This window comes from Myotis yumanensis, unplaced genomic scaffold, assembly GCF_028538775.1.
Source record: "Myotis yumanensis isolate MYYU_CA2020_CCGP unplaced genomic scaffold, mMyoYum1.0.hap1 SCAF_2, whole genome shotgun sequence".
Taxonomy (NCBI): Eukaryota; Metazoa; Chordata; class Mammalia; order Chiroptera; family Vespertilionidae; genus Myotis; species Myotis yumanensis.
This window is the reverse complement of record NW_027223753.1, coordinates 194,218,655-194,236,291: the sequence shown is the minus strand read 5'-3', so window position 1 is coordinate 194,236,291 and position 17,637 is coordinate 194,218,655. Positions and strand designations below refer to the sequence as shown.

Genomic DNA, 17,637 nt, shown 5'->3' with positions numbered 1-17,637 from the left:
CATTTCAGTGTATGCGAGAAGTCTAAGAACAGTTGCTGGAAAATTCATGGTGAAATCCTCAATTTGAAGATTTTACAGATATGGAGAGTGACCATTTCAAATTGAACACAGAAGGGAAGTGAGAGTCAGTAAGGTCATTTAATGTGAAATCAGGAGAAGAGTAGTCTAGTTACCCGGCTGGAGATGGAAGCTTCAGTGCGCTGTGGTGGGGAGTTAGTCCACATCAATTAGCAATCCTCAGTAGTAGAGACGCATTCCATGTTCTGTTCCAATAATTACTCATTCTCTCTCCTCTTTCCTTCCTCCTACTCTACCTTTAGAAGACCACCCATTTTCCCCTTGGGTATTTACACTTGTCTTTTAGATAAGAGTTGTGTCATTATATCTTGAGTACTTAGAGATTACATGTCTAAAAGATGTAATAGTAGTTTTAATAACAGAGTGCTGCACTAAGGTTTAATTTCCTATTTGGGACTTTGGTATTCTTTCTGAACATTCTGCTATAGCTGTCTGAAAGAAAAATGTCAATTCCAAAGCACCTTGGTTTAGAATAAAGTAATTCTTCTTTTAAAAGAATGTTTTTATTAATTTTCAGAGAGGGAGGAAAGGAGAGGTATAGAGAGATAGAAACATAGAGGACAGAGAAACATCATTGATTGGCAGCCTCCTGCATGCCCCTTAGAGAGGATCGAGCCCACAACCCAGGCATGTGCCCTGACCAGGAATCAAACCTGCAACCTCCTGGTGCATAGATTGTCACTTAACCACTGAGCCACACCACTGGATGAATAAAGTAATTCTTATCAAGGTTGTTCATCTACTTGTAATGCAACAATTTGGGCAATTATTAGCGTCATGACATATTGAAATTTCACATGTGAAGAAAATAAAGTCATCTCATTGGCAATTTCTTGTTGGTTTTGCGATGCTCTGTTTATACAAGACTTAATATTTTCCTTTCCTTTCTTCTATTTATCTATAGGAGACTTATTCCAATGCACAATCTGCCTTTGTTGTTACTAGACTTATGTGATACTCAGTTGTCAATAGATTATAATATGTAAGGGGTAAATGGGCATTTCCATTTGTAATGATGCCATGGCTCATCATGTGACAAAACAGATGTAGACACCCTATCTTCTGTTCTCTTGTCTGTCTGCCTGCTTTTTCTCTGTCTCCCTCAGCTAATGTCATTTTTATTGAATAAGCCCCTAACCCATATCTTGGAATTTTGCATTTCAACTTTGGAGACATTTCTATCACCCCTTCCACATCCTTCCCACAGGCACACCTACCTGGTCAGCCAGGAGGAGCCCATGGATCCCCACCTCCTTTTCTTGGCCCTCTAGAATGTCATCTTTGAAGCTCTATTATCATACACACAAGAGTCAGGCTTATTCAATGGATGTGCATTCTGTCCTGAATGTCAAAATATTTAAGCCAGTTTTTTAAAAAATATTTTAAAATATATTTTATATTGATTTTGGAGAGGGAGAAAGAAGAACATCAGTGATGAGAGAGTATCATTGATCATCAGCTGTCTCCTGTATGCCCCCTACCGGGGTATTGAACTATGACCTCCTGGTTCATAGATCATCACTCAATCACTGAGCCACACTGGCCAGGCTAAGCCAGTTTTTTAATAAAAACAGCTTTGAACAACTTCTTGACTACTTAAAACATCTTTTCTCCTTTGGTTATATTGGGCCTCTCAAGCTGCAGGAGAACAGGAGCTGTGTCTGCTTGTCTTTTCCCCTCCCCCATTGTATCCTCATGCCTAGCACATATGACTATATTTTTATTGAACATTGAACAGAATAATGAATGGATAAGTAATGAAAGGAAAGTTTGCTGACTTGCAACACCTTTTTTCTCATGTTCTTTCTCAAGTCTGCTTTCAGCTTCATGATTGCTGCATTGTAGCTTCTGTTGAACTCCTAAATGTACTTCTCTTCTTTTTATGACTATTGAATATTCCTCTTAACACCCAAGTTATTGCTGTGTGCCCAGAATTATGCTGGCTGCTAAGATTTATCATGCTTGATGTCCCCATGATATCATAACCGAGTCCCAGAAAGCTCAGTGGGTCTGGTGGGCAGTTAGGTGTAGAAGTGAGTTTTTCCTTCTTTAAGTAGGATGATGTCTACTTCATACAATCTGATATGGACAGAAGGCATTAGACATACATGGATTCCACCTCCTCCTCCACAACCAGTGAGTAGCATGAGAGAAATATAAATGAACTCCTATAGCATCAAAAATAAGAATATTATGCCCTGACAAGTACGAAATGCTTTTACTTATTCAGAGTTGATAGGAATCAGACTATTGCACACTTCCCAACAAACTTAATTTAAAAAATACATGATATTCACTTTCCATCCCGACTAGAGCATTGCTTATCAAATTCTCCGTCCAGAAATCTTGAAGGCAGAAAATAGTGAGCATGTATACCATTGGGGTGTGGGAAGACATAGCCACAAATAAACCTGAACTTTATCTGAGGCCTCCTGTTTTTGCTTTAAAATGAATGCAAACCGTGGTTTCTATTTAAAATCATGCTTTTGCTCGGAGGAACAATGACAACTTGAAAGGATGTACTTCAATTTCAGGCTCAATGTACCCCTGGCCTATTGTTGGCAAACCCCAGTTTGTGCAGTCCAGGAGTAGGGTAAGTTTGAAAGATTCTTAGGCTTATTGAAAAAACAAACAAATAAACAAACTGCCCATAAACACTTAGGCTATGTTAAAGAAAATAAAATACAACTTAAAGAGATAACATAAGGTCTGTATCCAGCATAGACAAATACAGCTTTAAGATTTCAGAGAGGCAAAGTTTACTTCAAATGAGGGGAACTTCCAGGAAGATTTCAAGAGGAGGCAACATTCTGGGAAGTAAGACTCTTTCTTTTGGGTACTCGGTGAAAATACAGAACAGGATCTATGGTTTACTCTTTCTCTTTCTTCCTCCCACATCTCATCTGTGATCCCCTCACTTCACATCTTCTGACAATATCCTTATGAACTAGAGGCCCCGGTGCATGGATTCATGCACCAGTGGGGTGGGTCCCTCAGCCTGGCCTTTGGGGATTGGGCTGAAACTGGCTCTTTGACATCCCCCGAGGGGTTCCAGATTGTGAGAGGGTGGTTCTCGGGTGACACACCCTGAATAGGGGCTTCCTCCTCTCTGGTTCCGGGTGCGTCACCTGAGAACCACAGCTGCCAAGTCACCGCAGCTCGGCAGCTCCTGCGTTGAGCGTCTGCCCCCTGGTGGTCATTGCGCATTGTAGCTACCAGTCGTATGATTGAGCAGTCGAACAGTCACTTAGGCTTTTATATATATAGATTCTTTTATTTGCTGCAAGTTAGGAAACAAAATTAAGCTTAAGAATTGTGTTGTAAAGAACACTCTAAATAAAGACTTTACAGGTAACATGGGTGGGTTTAGGTTAAGGGTTATGGAGGGGTATTTTGGGACTTACTATTCAGGTATGAAGCATGTTCCAATGTAGAAAACTTCTGATACCACTCTCTAGATAACTGAGGTGATGCTGTACAATTTGATAATAATATACACTTTCTTATTTTAAAGATTGTGTCATTGTTTTATTTCAACACGTGGACTGACTCATTCCAAGTTTTTGAGTGCCTGATCTTAACTGTTTTTTTTTAATATTTTATTGATTTTTTATAGAGAAGAAGGGAGAGGGACAGAGTTAGAAACATCGATGAGAGAGATCGATCAGCTGCCTCCTGCACGCCCCCCCACTGGGGATGTGCCCGCAACCCAGGTACATGCCCTTGACCGGAATCGAACCCGGGACCCTTCAGTCCGCAGGCCGACGCTCTATCCACTGAGCCAAACCGGTTCGGCTTAACTGGGGATTTTAATGACATTATGTTCCAAGATGATTAAGTGTAATGGGGGTGGGAGAGTTAGGGAAAGGGGCTGGAAGGACAGATGGGGCCAGTCACATGGAACCTCATAAAAGGTCTTGTCAGGCCAGGGAGTTTAGGCTCTAACTGTTGGATGAGGGGAGCAGTTTCAAACCTAATGATGAGGTTGGCCTATTAGGGTGCTCATTTTAGCTGACGATAAATCCTCAACTAAGGACAGTGAAATCAGAGAGGGTATGCTCTGGAGACAGTTAGGAAATAGAATTGATAGATATGGGTTTAGAGTGAGTCAGGAGAAGGTGTCTAGGTGCATACCCATGTTTTGGAGGGACTGGAAAGATAGAATAATAAAAACTTAATAATAATGAAAATAATATTATTGAGCACCTACTATGTGCCTGGTATAAGATTTACATAATTTTTTAATCATCAAGCCTCATGGCAATCCTTGGAATTTGGTATAGTAGTGTCCCCATTTTACAGATGATGAAACTGAGACACAGGTGGGATTACCCAACCCAAGATAACACCACTTAGAATGGAGCAGAGCTGGGCACCACAGGAAAGATAAGACAAGTGAGACATGATTGCTGTCCTCAATAAGATAGATGCTTAAAGAATCTCCTTATGGTGACCAGCACTTTAGAGTAAACAAAACACTTTTAAACATTATATTTTAGTTGATTCTCACATAAGAGAATGTCTTCATAGGCATTGCTATCATCACTTTACAAATGAAGAAACTGAGACCTAGAGTCAGTTGTCTAGGATCACACAGTGGGTAGGTGACATGCCTGGTTCAGATAAGAAACCTGGGTACTTCGTAGGACACTATGGTTTCTTTTTTACCACTGGTGCACCATTGGTGAGATATCATCGCTGCTCATGCTGTTGTATGTTCCATGTCATTCGTGGAAAGAGCAGAGAGGATAAGGTTCAGATTCTGGAATCAGACTGCTTAGGTTGGCTTTCCATTTCTCCTATAAGACCTTGGTCAGGTTTCTTAATTTCTCTGAATCTATTTTCTTACACAAGTAATGGGAATAATAATTGCATCTTTTGCTATTTTTATGGGGCTGCAGTCATAATTTTAAAAAGATAATTTATGCAAAGTGCCTGGAACCTAGTAAAATTCAATAAATGTTAGTAATAACGGTAGTTCAAAGAAATGACATGCAGTTAGCTATGGGAGGCAATATTAAAATATATAAAATCACATTGGAGATGAACTTTAAAGGAGTTCAGAAGATGTAGAAGGAGCAATACTGGGTTTAAGGAATTAAGAGTATTTTTAATCCTGATGATTATTTTTATTTAGGCTGGCAGTAGGGTTTATGAGTAAGAGAATTAAATGATCGGAAATGTACTCAAGAGAAGCAATTAGGTGACCCAGTGTAATAATCCTGATGAGAGTCACCAGGGTCCTGAACATAGGTGGTCGTGCAGGGAATGGAAAGGAAGAGCCTGACACATCTGAGGTGCTACAGAGCATGTTAGAAGACTTCTTCCCAGCATGCATTTGGGTTGCTTCCCCACAATATTACTTGGTGAGTACATAAGAAATGCAAACTCATTTTCCAATTTGACTAAGCCAAAAATCTAATCTGGACAGTATTTGCAGTTAAATGCATTCCAGAATCAGGCGTAAACGTTGGGGAGTTACATGTCCTGATCACCGGCACTTTGTTTTTATCCTTTGGCACAGGAAACTGGAGTTAGGGTATGGAGTCACTTAGCCATCTTTGCTATTCTGTCTGCATTCTGAGGGATATTTATTTATTTGCTTGTGTGCTTATTTATATTTTGAGTTCTCACCTTGAAGCCTGATCTCCAGTATATATTTTTTTCAGAGTGCAGAAATATATAAGATGCAAAAACACCTACATCCTAATGGTTGTACCTGGTATTTCAGTCTTAGTTGTATTTTCATAGCTGTCCTACTATTGAGCTGAATTAACTTTGAGTAGAGTGACCACTTTAAAATTATTACTCATAGTGTTTTAATTTCTCATAGATGTAGTGGAAGTGGCTGAATTTTTTTGTAATGAGCTCTGTCTTCATCTAGAATCACTTTAGAATGTTTGTGATTTAAAACTAGCAGAAGAATCTTGAGAACATGTGCAATTTTAGGGAAAGGAGAGGAAGGACATGTAAGCCTAAAGGGTATTATTCAACCTAACACGGCTGGCTCATCCTATCTGACAGTCCTGGGTCCACTGGGGCTGTCCACCCCCGGCACCTGGGTGAAGTTTGCATGCATTTATTCAGATAAGCCAGCCCCATGATGTGGTTGTAGGTATACCCTTCCAGATGGGTACAATTTCACTCATTCCTCCAGGAGAATATCAGGGACTGAAGTCATCTCATGTCCAAGGTGACCAATGATTGAAACAGTCACAATTGGGTTTTACTTGCTTTTATTTGGTATCTGTTAAAATGAGCTCAGATGTTTGCATTTTCAGAGTTGTCAATCAAAGACTTTTATGTCCTAATGTCTAGGAACATCGTCTGGTTGGTCAAACAAGAATAAAGAATGAGTTATCAGCCTGGCCAGTGTAGTTCAGTGGGTGAGCATCAACCTATGAATCAGGAGATCATGGTTCCTTCCCGGTCAGGGCACATGTCTGGGTTTCAGGCTAGATCCCCAGTGTGGGGCATGCAGGAGGCAGCTGATCAATGATTTCTCCCTCATCAATGATGTTCCCTACCTCTCTGAAATCAATAAAAATATATTTTTTAACAAAAGAATGAGCTATCACAATGATTCTCATTATCATATCTTATGGTTATAAGTTAGTAAGTTTCACTATGTATGAGGCAGCAAGTAATAATATCACTGAGAATTCACATAGGGAGGCTTAGGACTACCTTGCTCAGTGATTGTCACCATAAAATCACAGTCACTCTGCATCTCATCAAACATTCAAAATGTCCTTAAAGTGCTAGAAACAGGGCAAATCTCTGTTTAAGCCTGCTACCTCATATATGCCCATTGTGCTCATAACTTACCTGAATGAATTCTTTAAATGAGCTGTTGATGTCCCATTAGCCACTTTTTTCCTCCTAAAGAAATTCATGTTCAGCTGCAAGGTAACTTCCCTGTGTGAAATTTACAGATCTGTCAACCATAAAAAACATTAATGCATAATACATAAACAAAACGTATGCTCTTTTTACAAAAAAAAAAAAAAAAAAAAAAGGCAAGAGAAAAAAGAAAAGAATTTACTTTCTGCTTTCCAAAGGGAGAAGCCATGAATTTTACATTTTTATTTTTGATGCCTTTTTGCCTTTAAATATATGAGATGACTATTAATGTCCATATTCACAGCAGGGGTGGAAGGGAAATGGCAGTAAATTGTAAAGCACATTTACATTATAACAAGGCCTGTGGAAGCATTGTAATTCACACAGTTATTTCAACAGCGGTTTGGACTCCCTCCAATTTAATTTTCTGAAGTTTGGCTATGCAGCTGGGTCATTCCTGGTCTAATCTGGGAAATGTACCTCTTAAGGCTGTGGATTAGAATGCCAGCCTCCCAGCTGTCACCAAGGAGCATCATTTACGGCCACTGAGGTCCGAGGGCAAAGCATCAGAACCACTTTATGTGGACACAGCAGCTCAGCTAGCTTCATAAACTCTGTTACAAAGAGCAATAATCAATATTTCATGTTTAATGATGCAGAGCTAAAATTAGTATGGATTTTATGTCTTCTACTTTTCCAAATTAGGCAAACATTAGTAACCCCTTTTTTTTAGTGTTCTTATTACACTGCCATTAAAAAGGAGTAGTGGGGGCGGGGACAGTGGGAAGGCTGGTGATATTTAATTGAATGGTTGGGTAGTTGAAAGTGTCAAAGTAATTTTGGCTTTTAACCTTTGTTCAGTAGTTACCCTCAGGTTAATATGAAATTATCAAACACCCGCACAAAAAGATGATATATGTAAGGGGCACAGGCCTTGTTACCCATAACTGCACAGGGAGGTAAACTGCAGATTGTTTTCACATTTTAAGTTACCTTCCATGTTCTGGAACATGCTGAGAATAAAATGGCCAGGGTATAAGTAAGAATAATTAAAGGGCTGAGGTTTAGGCAGAAGTGCATTTTAGAGAAAAAGCAATTTTGTGTGGACTTCTCATTTTAAAGTTGTCCAAAGAACAAGTTTAGACAGTAGAAATGGCAGGGATGGGAAAACATAAGAACAGCGTGTTCTTTATTATTGGGCAGGTTAAGGGGCTGATCAAGTGGCCACAGAGATAAGCTTGTCTAACCTTTTGTTATGGTCTCCTGTTTGTGACAGGAGAAATACCTGCAGGATTAAGGTGTGAGGGGAAAGCCAGACACAACAGAACAAAATTCAGCATCCACCATCCAGTCTAACAGTTAACTCCCAAGTCACTTCAGAACAACTCTTATGACAGTGGGAAGCATGGCTTTGGCAAGTAGTCATCAATTATCCACCCTAACAGCACAGCCTACATTTCACAGCCACTCATAATGAAGATTTCATTTGGAGAAATGGGATTACAGAATATGGAATGCTATATGTTTGGGTTGTACTTGAATAATTCAACTTATATTTTGCAGAGGGGCTTAGCCAAAATTTCAAAAAAGGTAGAAGTTAAATAGAGCCTGGTAGAAATTATCCCCTCACCTAGTGAGGCAAACTGAGCCAGAAACTTGGGGTTAGGCCCTTGAGTTGACAACTTTTCTCTTTGGCTACCCTCTAATTTCATGCCAGGGCCTCCCACTGTGCAAACTCTATCCAAAGCCACAGAACAAAGGGGACTGCTTCATAAAGTCCCAAATTACGAGCCTCACAGAGCACAGAGGAGACTGGCAAAAGGGAGAGAGTATAAATGGGGAGATGATGGTCAAGGGGTACAGAGTTTCAGTTAGGCAAGATGAAAGAGTTCTGGAGATTTAATGTACAATGTCCTACAGTTAGCAGTACTGTAGTGTAGACTTGAAGTTTGCTAAGAAGGTAGATCTTCTCACCACACCACACACACACACACACACACACACATACACACACAGAGAAAATGGTAACTACGTGGTGAGGTGCTGAATATTTTGATTAGCTTGGGTGTCATGATTTCACAACATATACATATATCAAATGTACACCTTAAATATATACAGTTCTGTCAATTATACCTCAATAAAACTAGAAAAATATAATCTACACTAATAAAAGAGAAACATGCAAATTGGTGTCACTCCGCTACCCTTCCCATTGGCTAATCAGGGCGATATGCAAATTAACTGCCAGCCAAGATGGCGGCCGGCAGCCAGGCAGCTTGAAGCAAACATGAGGCTTGCTTGCTTCAGTGACGGAGGACTCCAGCGTTCCCCGCATGCCGCTGCCGGCCTCTGAGCTTGCAGTTTGAAACATTGTTACAAATATAGAAGCTAAAAAAAACCCCCAGAAACCTGCTTTCAGCCAGCCGGGATCTCAGAGCTGGAGTTGAAACAGTGTTTCGATTATAGAACCCAAACAAACCAGATACCTGCTTTCAGCAGCCGAGGCCTCAGAGCTGGAGCCAAGCCTCAGAGCTAAAGCTGGCCCGAATTTAAAAAAAAAGAAAAAAAGGAGCGGTTGGGAGCTTCAGTCACCCACCAGCCTGAAAACAGCCCTCAGCCCCTCACCCAGACTGGCCAGGCACCCCAGTGGGGACCCCCACCCTGAAGGGGGTGTGGCCAGCTGCAAGCAGCCATCATCCCCTCATCCAGGCTGGCCAGGCACCCCAGTGGGGACCCCCACCCTGATCCAGGATACCCTTCAGGGCAAACCAGCCGGCCCCCACCCGTGCACCAGGCCTCTATCCTATATAGTAAAAGGGTAATATGCCTCCCAGCACCGGGATCAGCGGAGCTGCGAGGCCTCCCAGCACCGGGATCAGCGTGACAGCAGGCAGCACCCAAAGCCCCTGATCGCCCTGCGACTCTGTGAGTGACAAGGGGCGGGGCCCCAACCTTCCTATCCACCCTGCTCTGTTCGTGACAGGGGAAGGCACCCCAACCCCGTGATCAGCCCTGCTCTGTGCCTGATAGAGGGGAGCTCCCCAATCCCCTGATCACCCTGTGGCTCTGTGTGTGACAGGGTGCGGCGCCCCAATCCCCCCCCCCCCCCACGGGCCCTGCTCTGTGTGTGATGGGGTAGAGCCATAACCTCCCCATCGGCCCTGCCCTGAGTGTGACAGGGTGCAGCGCCCCAAGCCCCTGATCCGCCCTGCTCTGTGTGGGACAGGGGGCGGTGCCCCAACTCCCCTATTGGCCCTACTCTGTGTGTGACATGGGGGAGCTCCTAAACCCCCTGATCAGCCCTGCTCTGTGTGTGACAGGGTACAGAGCCCCAACCCCCTGATTGGCCCTGCTCTGTGCGTGACAGGGGGTGGCACTGCAACCTTCCCATCCACCCTGCCTTGAGTATGACAGGGGGCGGTGCCCCAACCCCCCTATCGGTCCTACCCTGAGCATGCCTGAGGGTGGCATCGCAACCTCCCGATCCGCCCTGCTCTGTGCATGACAGGGGGCGGCACCCCAACTTCCCAATCAGCCCTGCTCTGAGCCCGACCAGGGGCTGCACCTAGGGATTGGGCCTGCCCTCTGCTACCCGGGAGCAGGCCTAAGCCAGCAGGTCGTTGTCTCCCGAGGGGTCCCAAACTGCGAGAGGGCACAGGCCGGGCTGAGGGACCCCCCCGAGTGCAAAAATTTTTGTGCACCGGGCCTCTAGTCTTATATAATAAAAGCCTAATATGCTAAGTGTCTGGTTTTCCAGTTGTCCGTTCAACCAATCAAAGCTTAATATGCTAATGATATGCTAAGGCCACTCAACCGCTTGCTGTGACATGCACTGACCACCAGGGGACAAATAGTCAACTGGTTGACCAGTCGCTATGACATTCACTAACCACCAGGGGGCAGACGCTTCGACCAATAGGTTAGCTTGCTGCTGGGGTCTGGCCGATCAGGGCTGAGTGAGACAGGATGGACACACCCTGAAGCCCTCCCGTGTCCCTTCCTGGCACTGATTGTGCACTGGTGGGGTCCCTGGGCCTGGCCTGCGCCCTCTCACAATCCAGGACCCCTTGGGGAATGTCAAAGAGATAGTTTTGTCCCAATCCCGCAGGCCAGGCTGAGGGACCCCAATGGTGCACGAATTTGTGCACTGGGCCTCTAGTGTTAAATAAAAAAGAAGGCCTCAGAGTGATTTTAGAAAGTTGAAATAGAGGGGCAGAAAAGAATCAGCAGAGGACATACAATTTCTTGGGATTTGGGAGAGGGGCATTCAGCTACTAAGGTTTCGTTTCATTCCAGTCATATCAATGCATTCAACTCATTTATTCAACAGATATTTATTAGGCTTCATCTGGAAATTAGGGACCTTAAGGTAAGTCACCATCCCTGACTTCAAGGAACTTAGCTGGGGGGGCAGGGGAGGCGGGGAGTCAGATAAAGAGATAATGCTAATAAGGATCAGCACAGGTTGCTGAGGAAGCAAGGTGGGTGCCCAACCCTCCTGTTGAGTTCTGAAAACCTGTATGGAGGAAGGGAAAGTTGGAGGCTTCTTAAAGGGAGAATGGGAGCGGCCAATAGAACGGTTGGGGACGCATTGTCCTCGAATGTCCAATAAGAAAGCATGTAAGTTCTGGGACTGGGTGAAGTTTCAAATGACCGGACTTGGAGAGGGAGTGTATGGGGCAGGGCTTGGCGGTGCAGCTGGCAGAGACAGCCGGGGCGCTGGTACATCAGACCTTGGCAGAGACCCTGGAAACCATCTGAAAGCACCGGGGGGCTATGTTGGTTTCTAGTAGGGAAACGGCATTGTTAGATATAAAATCAGAGACAAAGAGGACTAGCGGGAGAAACCAATGAGAGGGAAGACCGATTTGTATATTTTTAATGCCAAATTAAAACAAAACTATCCCAAAGAGTGAAACTCCAAGCGAAAATCTGTTGAACAAGCCGTCTTCCTTATCCATCTCTGAGAAAATGAGGACATGGTTTGGAACTTCCGGGCCAATTGAATTGAAGTGTTTTTGTATAGTTAGCTTAAATAACCAAATGATGAAATCCATCCTCCAAATTGTCAGCAGAGCAGCTGTTCAGAAAGCTCTTGTTAGTCATTGACCTTATGTTTAATATGATTTCCTAGAGCATGGATAGTCAGATTGAAAAAAGTACCACTTCAAAGCCCTCCCCACCTGGGCAAGCTCCCCGCAATGCAAGAACCAAGGAAAAGAGAGTGGTGGGCAGAGTGCAAAAGCCCTTTCCTTCCTGCCCCCCAAATCTCCAGGGAAAAAGGAAAGATGAAAGCACACCACAGGCACATCTTAGAGAAGAAAGTGCCGAGACTACCAACACCTCATCTCTTTCCTAATCATAAAGGAGGGGGTAAATAAGAAAATGTTTATGACCTAAAAAATCCTCCTCTGTTTTTCAAGAACAACTAAGGCTTCTTGTCCAGTCTGTTTCCTTTTGGGAAAGTGACTTTAAGCGTGACCTTTTATCTGACCTGGATTTATTGCTTATGTCACTGGTGGTGGGATGGGATATGATGAAGGATTAGGTAAGAGGGATGGAGAGTTGGTTCAAACAGAGAGTAGATGTGGAGACTTATTCTTAGAATAAGGATCCAGCATATATATTGATGAAAAGTTTTACCTTGAAAATAGAAAGTCATGTATACTATTTAAAGAATGTTCTATCTTTAGGTATTATCTATCTATCTATCTATCTATCTATCATCTATCTGACTAGATATCTATCTATCTATCTATCTATCTGCATATCTATCTATCTATCTATCTATCTATCTATCTATCTATCTATCTATCTATCTATCTGCTTATCTATCTATCTAACCATCCATCTATCCGTCTACCTACCTATCTGTCATCTCTATCTTTCTGTCCATTTATCATTTATATTCTGCCTATATAGTATTTGCCTGTACTTTGAAAAGCACACATGTAGGAGGATTAAAATAAAAACAAAGAAGTTTGCACATCATGTAGTGAAGGGGAGGGGATAATTGTACTAACAGCCTGGAAAAAATAGTTCTGGCAATTGAATATTTAATTTAGCTTAAGCTTCTGGCAACCAAGGCAAATTAAACAACCGCTATAAGACATAAGTAATTATTGTTGGTGAAAAGAAGTGCACTATTATATCAAAATGAGACAATATCCCCTAGCACTAAATCCTAAAATCTTATTCATTTACATAAAAGAAAACCTGTAGCAAAAAATACAGGGCTTTATACAGCCATTTTGCAGAAGATGCAGAAATGTTTTTCACTCGAGCTTTGTTATACCAATGTTGGGTATAAAAGCAGCAGCCTTTAACAAAAAGGAACTGAAGACCATAACCTGCTTTATCCATTAGTCTTCTGAATAAAAAAAAAATTTAAGAAGACGCCAAAATAAAATGAAACAAAACAAAACAACAACAGCACCTGTCCAGCTCTAAATTTTTATAGTTCTATGGCTCATCAAGGTAGGATTTTATATGTAGCATTCTTAGGTTATAGCTCAGACTGTCACTTCTGAGTTAGGATTCTTTCAATTGTGAACAAACAAACCAACAAGAAAACACACACAGAGAAATAGCAACCAAGAGTGCCTTGAGAAATTAAGAGAGTCACTTGGCTGGGTTGCTCAGTGGTTAGAGAATTGGCCTGGACCAAAGCATCAAGGGGTTTGATTCCTGGTCAAGGGCACATACCTCAATTGCAGGTTCAATCCTTGGCCCTGGTTGGGGCTAGAGCGGGAGGCAACCAATCGATGTGTCTCTCTCATGTCGATCTCTCTCTCTTTCTTCCCTTTCTCCTCCTCTCCCTCGCTTCAACTCTCTCTAAAAAAATCAATGGAAAAAATATCCTCAGGTGAAGATTAAAAAAATAAAATGAGAGAATCTATTGGCACATGAAACTGAAAAATCCCTCAATATCCTAGTTTCAAGCCGCAGTTTGACCCTAAAGTTTGCAGCATCACTAGGGCTCTGGCTCCTTGGCTGTTTTCCTTGGCCTCCATCCTCTTTGATCTGTTATCTTTTCCTTCTGGTTAGCCTTTCTCACAACAGCAAACACTTCTATTGCAGATCCTGGTTTCCTCACATTTCAAATCATATGCTTTTAAAATCAGAGGAAGGAAACAAAAGTCTTCTCCAAATACTGAAGTGAAGTTTAAACAATTAGCATCAGTTAAGAAACTGATGTCAAAGTATAATATTGAGTAAATTAAGCCGGATACAGAAGAATAGATAATTTCATATGACTTTCTAGAACATGGAAAATTAATCTACCATGTTAGAAATCAAAACAGGGGTGCCTTTAGGAGAGGGAAATTGACTGTACAGGGACACAGAGGAACTTTCTGGAGTGAGAGAAATGTTCTATATTTTGTTCTGGGTGGTGGTTCTACCAATGTATTCCTTTGTCAAAACTCATTGTACTATAGACTTGTGATATATGCATTTCACACCCTTACAAAAGAAAGCCCCGATACTAAGAGAACATGCTGGCTGATAGAGGAGAAGTGACTGAAGTGGGCTGACATCTGAGCAGGGAGACAGGAGTCTGGTATAGTTGGCTTAGACCACGCTGAGAGGTGGTGGTCAAGTTCTGGACATATTTCTAATCTGGGCCCAACAAAATTAGCTGATTGAATGACTGTATTGTGAGAGAAAGAAAATAATAAAGTCTGACTCCTGGGTATTGGCTCTGGCATCTAAGTGAATAGTGATACCGTTTACTAAGATGAGATAGAAGTAGTGACAATGGAAGTTCGGGTGAAAGTATAGGTGGGGAAATCAAGACTTTGGTTTTGAACTTAACATGTGTATCAGAAATGAACATGGAACTGTCAAGTAGGCAAGTGGGAGTATAAGGGCGGAGTTTAAGGGCAGCTCGGGTGCAGATATAAATTTAAAATTATGGGACTGGTGAAGACCTCCTGAGGAGAGAGGATAGGTAGGGAAGAGAAGAGGACAGAAGCTTGGGACAGGCTGAGATTTTTCCAGAAGAACTAAGATTTTGTAGGCATGAGGAGTTTCTTGGAGCAGCAATGAGGAGCAAGAAGGGTTCTATCGCTCCTGCGGACTGTGTATGGTATAGCAGGTGGGGAAGAAATGGCCACTTCTTAAGAGGACTGCAGGGGATAAGTGTGATTTGGGACTCAGCCAAGTTTGTCATCAGCAAAATTCTTTAGATCCTAGAAGCCTTTTTCTAAACAGTTCTTTGATCTTCTTGCTCTAACAAAAAGTTAGCTGTCCTCAGAACATCAAGGCAGGGTTCAGTTAGAACAAGATACTCCAGGGGATGTTCAAAGAAATTGAGGAGATAGAGAAGTTAGGAAGTTAAAGAGATTGGGTAATGAGGGATGACCTAGCAGCCTTGCATGCCTGGTGGTAGAAGCACGTTGAGACTAGCTTTGAGGGCCTTTTAGGGGCACATGAGCATTTAATCCTAATTGGGGCTTTCTCTTGGCACCTCAGCAGTTTGTGGTGATGAGTCAAAGAGTATGACCTCTAAAAACTGAGTCCCGTGGGCCTTCTTTAAATGCCCTTGGACAGGTAGTCTCACCAGGAACCTAGGCTGACTCCCATCACATCCCTGAATCACTGTGGCTAGGAAAGTGGGACTATAAAGACTAGGCTTGCCTGAAAGTCAGGAAGGGATGTGGGCTTGTGTTTGTGTGTATACGTGTGCCTGAGCACTGGGTCTAACAGAAGAGGTTGCTGAGAGCTCTCAAGAGACAAGAAAAGATGGTTACTGACTGGCCAAACCCAGCTCATCTTCATCAGAGCCCCTCCCCCAGCAACCAGCAAACATAGTACAGATGGCAGAGCAACTTGAATGGATGGATCCATATAAACATGTCCTCCCTCTAGGAAAATGACAGGAAGCATTACCTTTAATGATGGAAAAAATCGTATGATTTGACTGGCAGTGTCGTATTCTAATTGGATCAAAGAGGAAATTGTTTTGTAAGTTTAAGCACTTATCCATTGCAAAGTCCAGAACATCTAATGGTGTGTTATCTCATTTTTGCTAATAATTGTCTTCAAACATAATTGCTTATAAGTACATGGGTCAATTTATAAAACACTTTTTTTCCCCCCACAGGAAGAAATGAAAAGATTGCAGAATCCTTTAGAACAAGTTAATGATGGAAAATATTTACTTGAAAAGTAAGTAAAAAAATACTTCTCACCACCACCCTGGAAATTCAATTATTTTCAAGCTTGAAAAGCTTGTATGAAAAAAAGAAACACTACCTGGCAAGGCAAAAATAAATAAGTAATTTGGCAGTTCCTTATGGTATAATTGTGGTCAGGACCCAGAAATGTGTCTCATTTGAGATATAGTTAGATAGATTCATGACTAGTCGAGCTATGATACACAAGCTATCCTGATTAACAGAGTAATATGATGCCTGCAGATATCTCTGGTGGTATGTTTGAGGGCTTGAAACTTAACCCTGCCCTGTCTTTGGCTTTAAATCATATATGTGTATAGAAGCCAATCATAAATTTGTAAAAAAGTACACAGGTTACACTAAAACTAATAGAATGAACATTCAAAGTAATACCGCAGAATGGAACAAAACTGAGCTGAAAAGAAAGCAAGAAAGAGTTGAAATTAAACAGAGATAAAAATACAGTCTTCCATTTAGGCTTTTTAAAAATTATGCAATTAGAGCATGTGAGAGATATATTCTGATTTCAGTTTGGGGGTAAATGTTTAGAGATTTTTATCTGATGTTAACATGAGACCATGATTTTATGTGGCTTCTAAAAATATTACCACAATATTAAACTGTTTAGTAGTCATGCAGTGTCAAGATAAAAGAAGAAAAATTAGCTATCATTTATTGAATTTTTACAGCGTGCTCTCTATTAGTGCTTACAGGTACTTCCTCATGGAACTCTGTTGATAGCCTTGTGATATAGGCATTGTTATTTCCATTTTACAGACCAGGAAAGAGGCTCAGAGAGCTTTCAGCACTTGTGTAAGCATGCTCAGCTGAGTGGTGAGGAAGGGTGGGAATCAAACCCTGGTCTGAATGCCACCAGAGCCTCTGCTCTCAACCACTCGCTAAGTCTGAATGTCAAGCCCTGTGAGTGTCACGCTTGGCTCTGGGCACCACATTTTAAAGGCACAGTTTATTTATTTATTTTTCTTAATCCTCACCCAAGGATATTTTTCCACTGGTTTTTAGAAAGAGTGGAAGGGCAGAGACAGAGAAACATTGATTGGTTGCCTCCCGCTAACGCCCCAACCAGGGCCTGGATCTGGTCTGCAACTGAGGTAGGTGCCCTTGACCAGAATCAAACCTGGGACCTTTCCGTCCAAGGGCCGTCGTTCTGACTACTGAGCTAAACTGGCTAGGGTTAAAGGCATATTTTAAAGGCACACCCTCAAGAGTACCAGAGGAGGGCAATTAAAATTTATAGGATTCTGAAATCATGGGAAACTACTACAGAGAATTGAGGATGTGAGGCTGGAGAAAATAAATCCCAGAGGAGACATAATGGCTATCCTTAAACATTTGAAGGGATTTTCCTTTAAAAGAAGGGCTAAATTGCTCTTCTTACTCTAGGAAGAAAATGAGGATCAATGAGAAGGGTTTATGGAGAAACAGTTTGTGACTCAGAAAAAGGATAGCTTTTGTGAAAACCCAGCCTGCCCAACAGAAAGGACTTCTCCATTAAAGAGTGAGCTCACAGACA

At 42.1% G+C, this 17,637-nt stretch overlaps 1 protein-coding gene across 1 annotated transcript in view; it reads left to right on the top strand.

Annotated features, from left to right (window-relative positions):
• Positions 1 to 17,637, top strand: part of SCHIP1 (schwannomin interacting protein 1) — a 657,653-nt gene that overhangs the window by 120,811 nt on the left and 519,205 nt on the right. Inside the window, exon 2 of the mRNA XM_070406902.1 lies at positions 16,031 to 16,095. Coding sequence (XP_070263003.1) covers positions 16,031 to 16,095 — 65 coding nt within the window. The remainder of the gene's footprint in view (positions 1 to 16,030; positions 16,096 to 17,637) is intronic.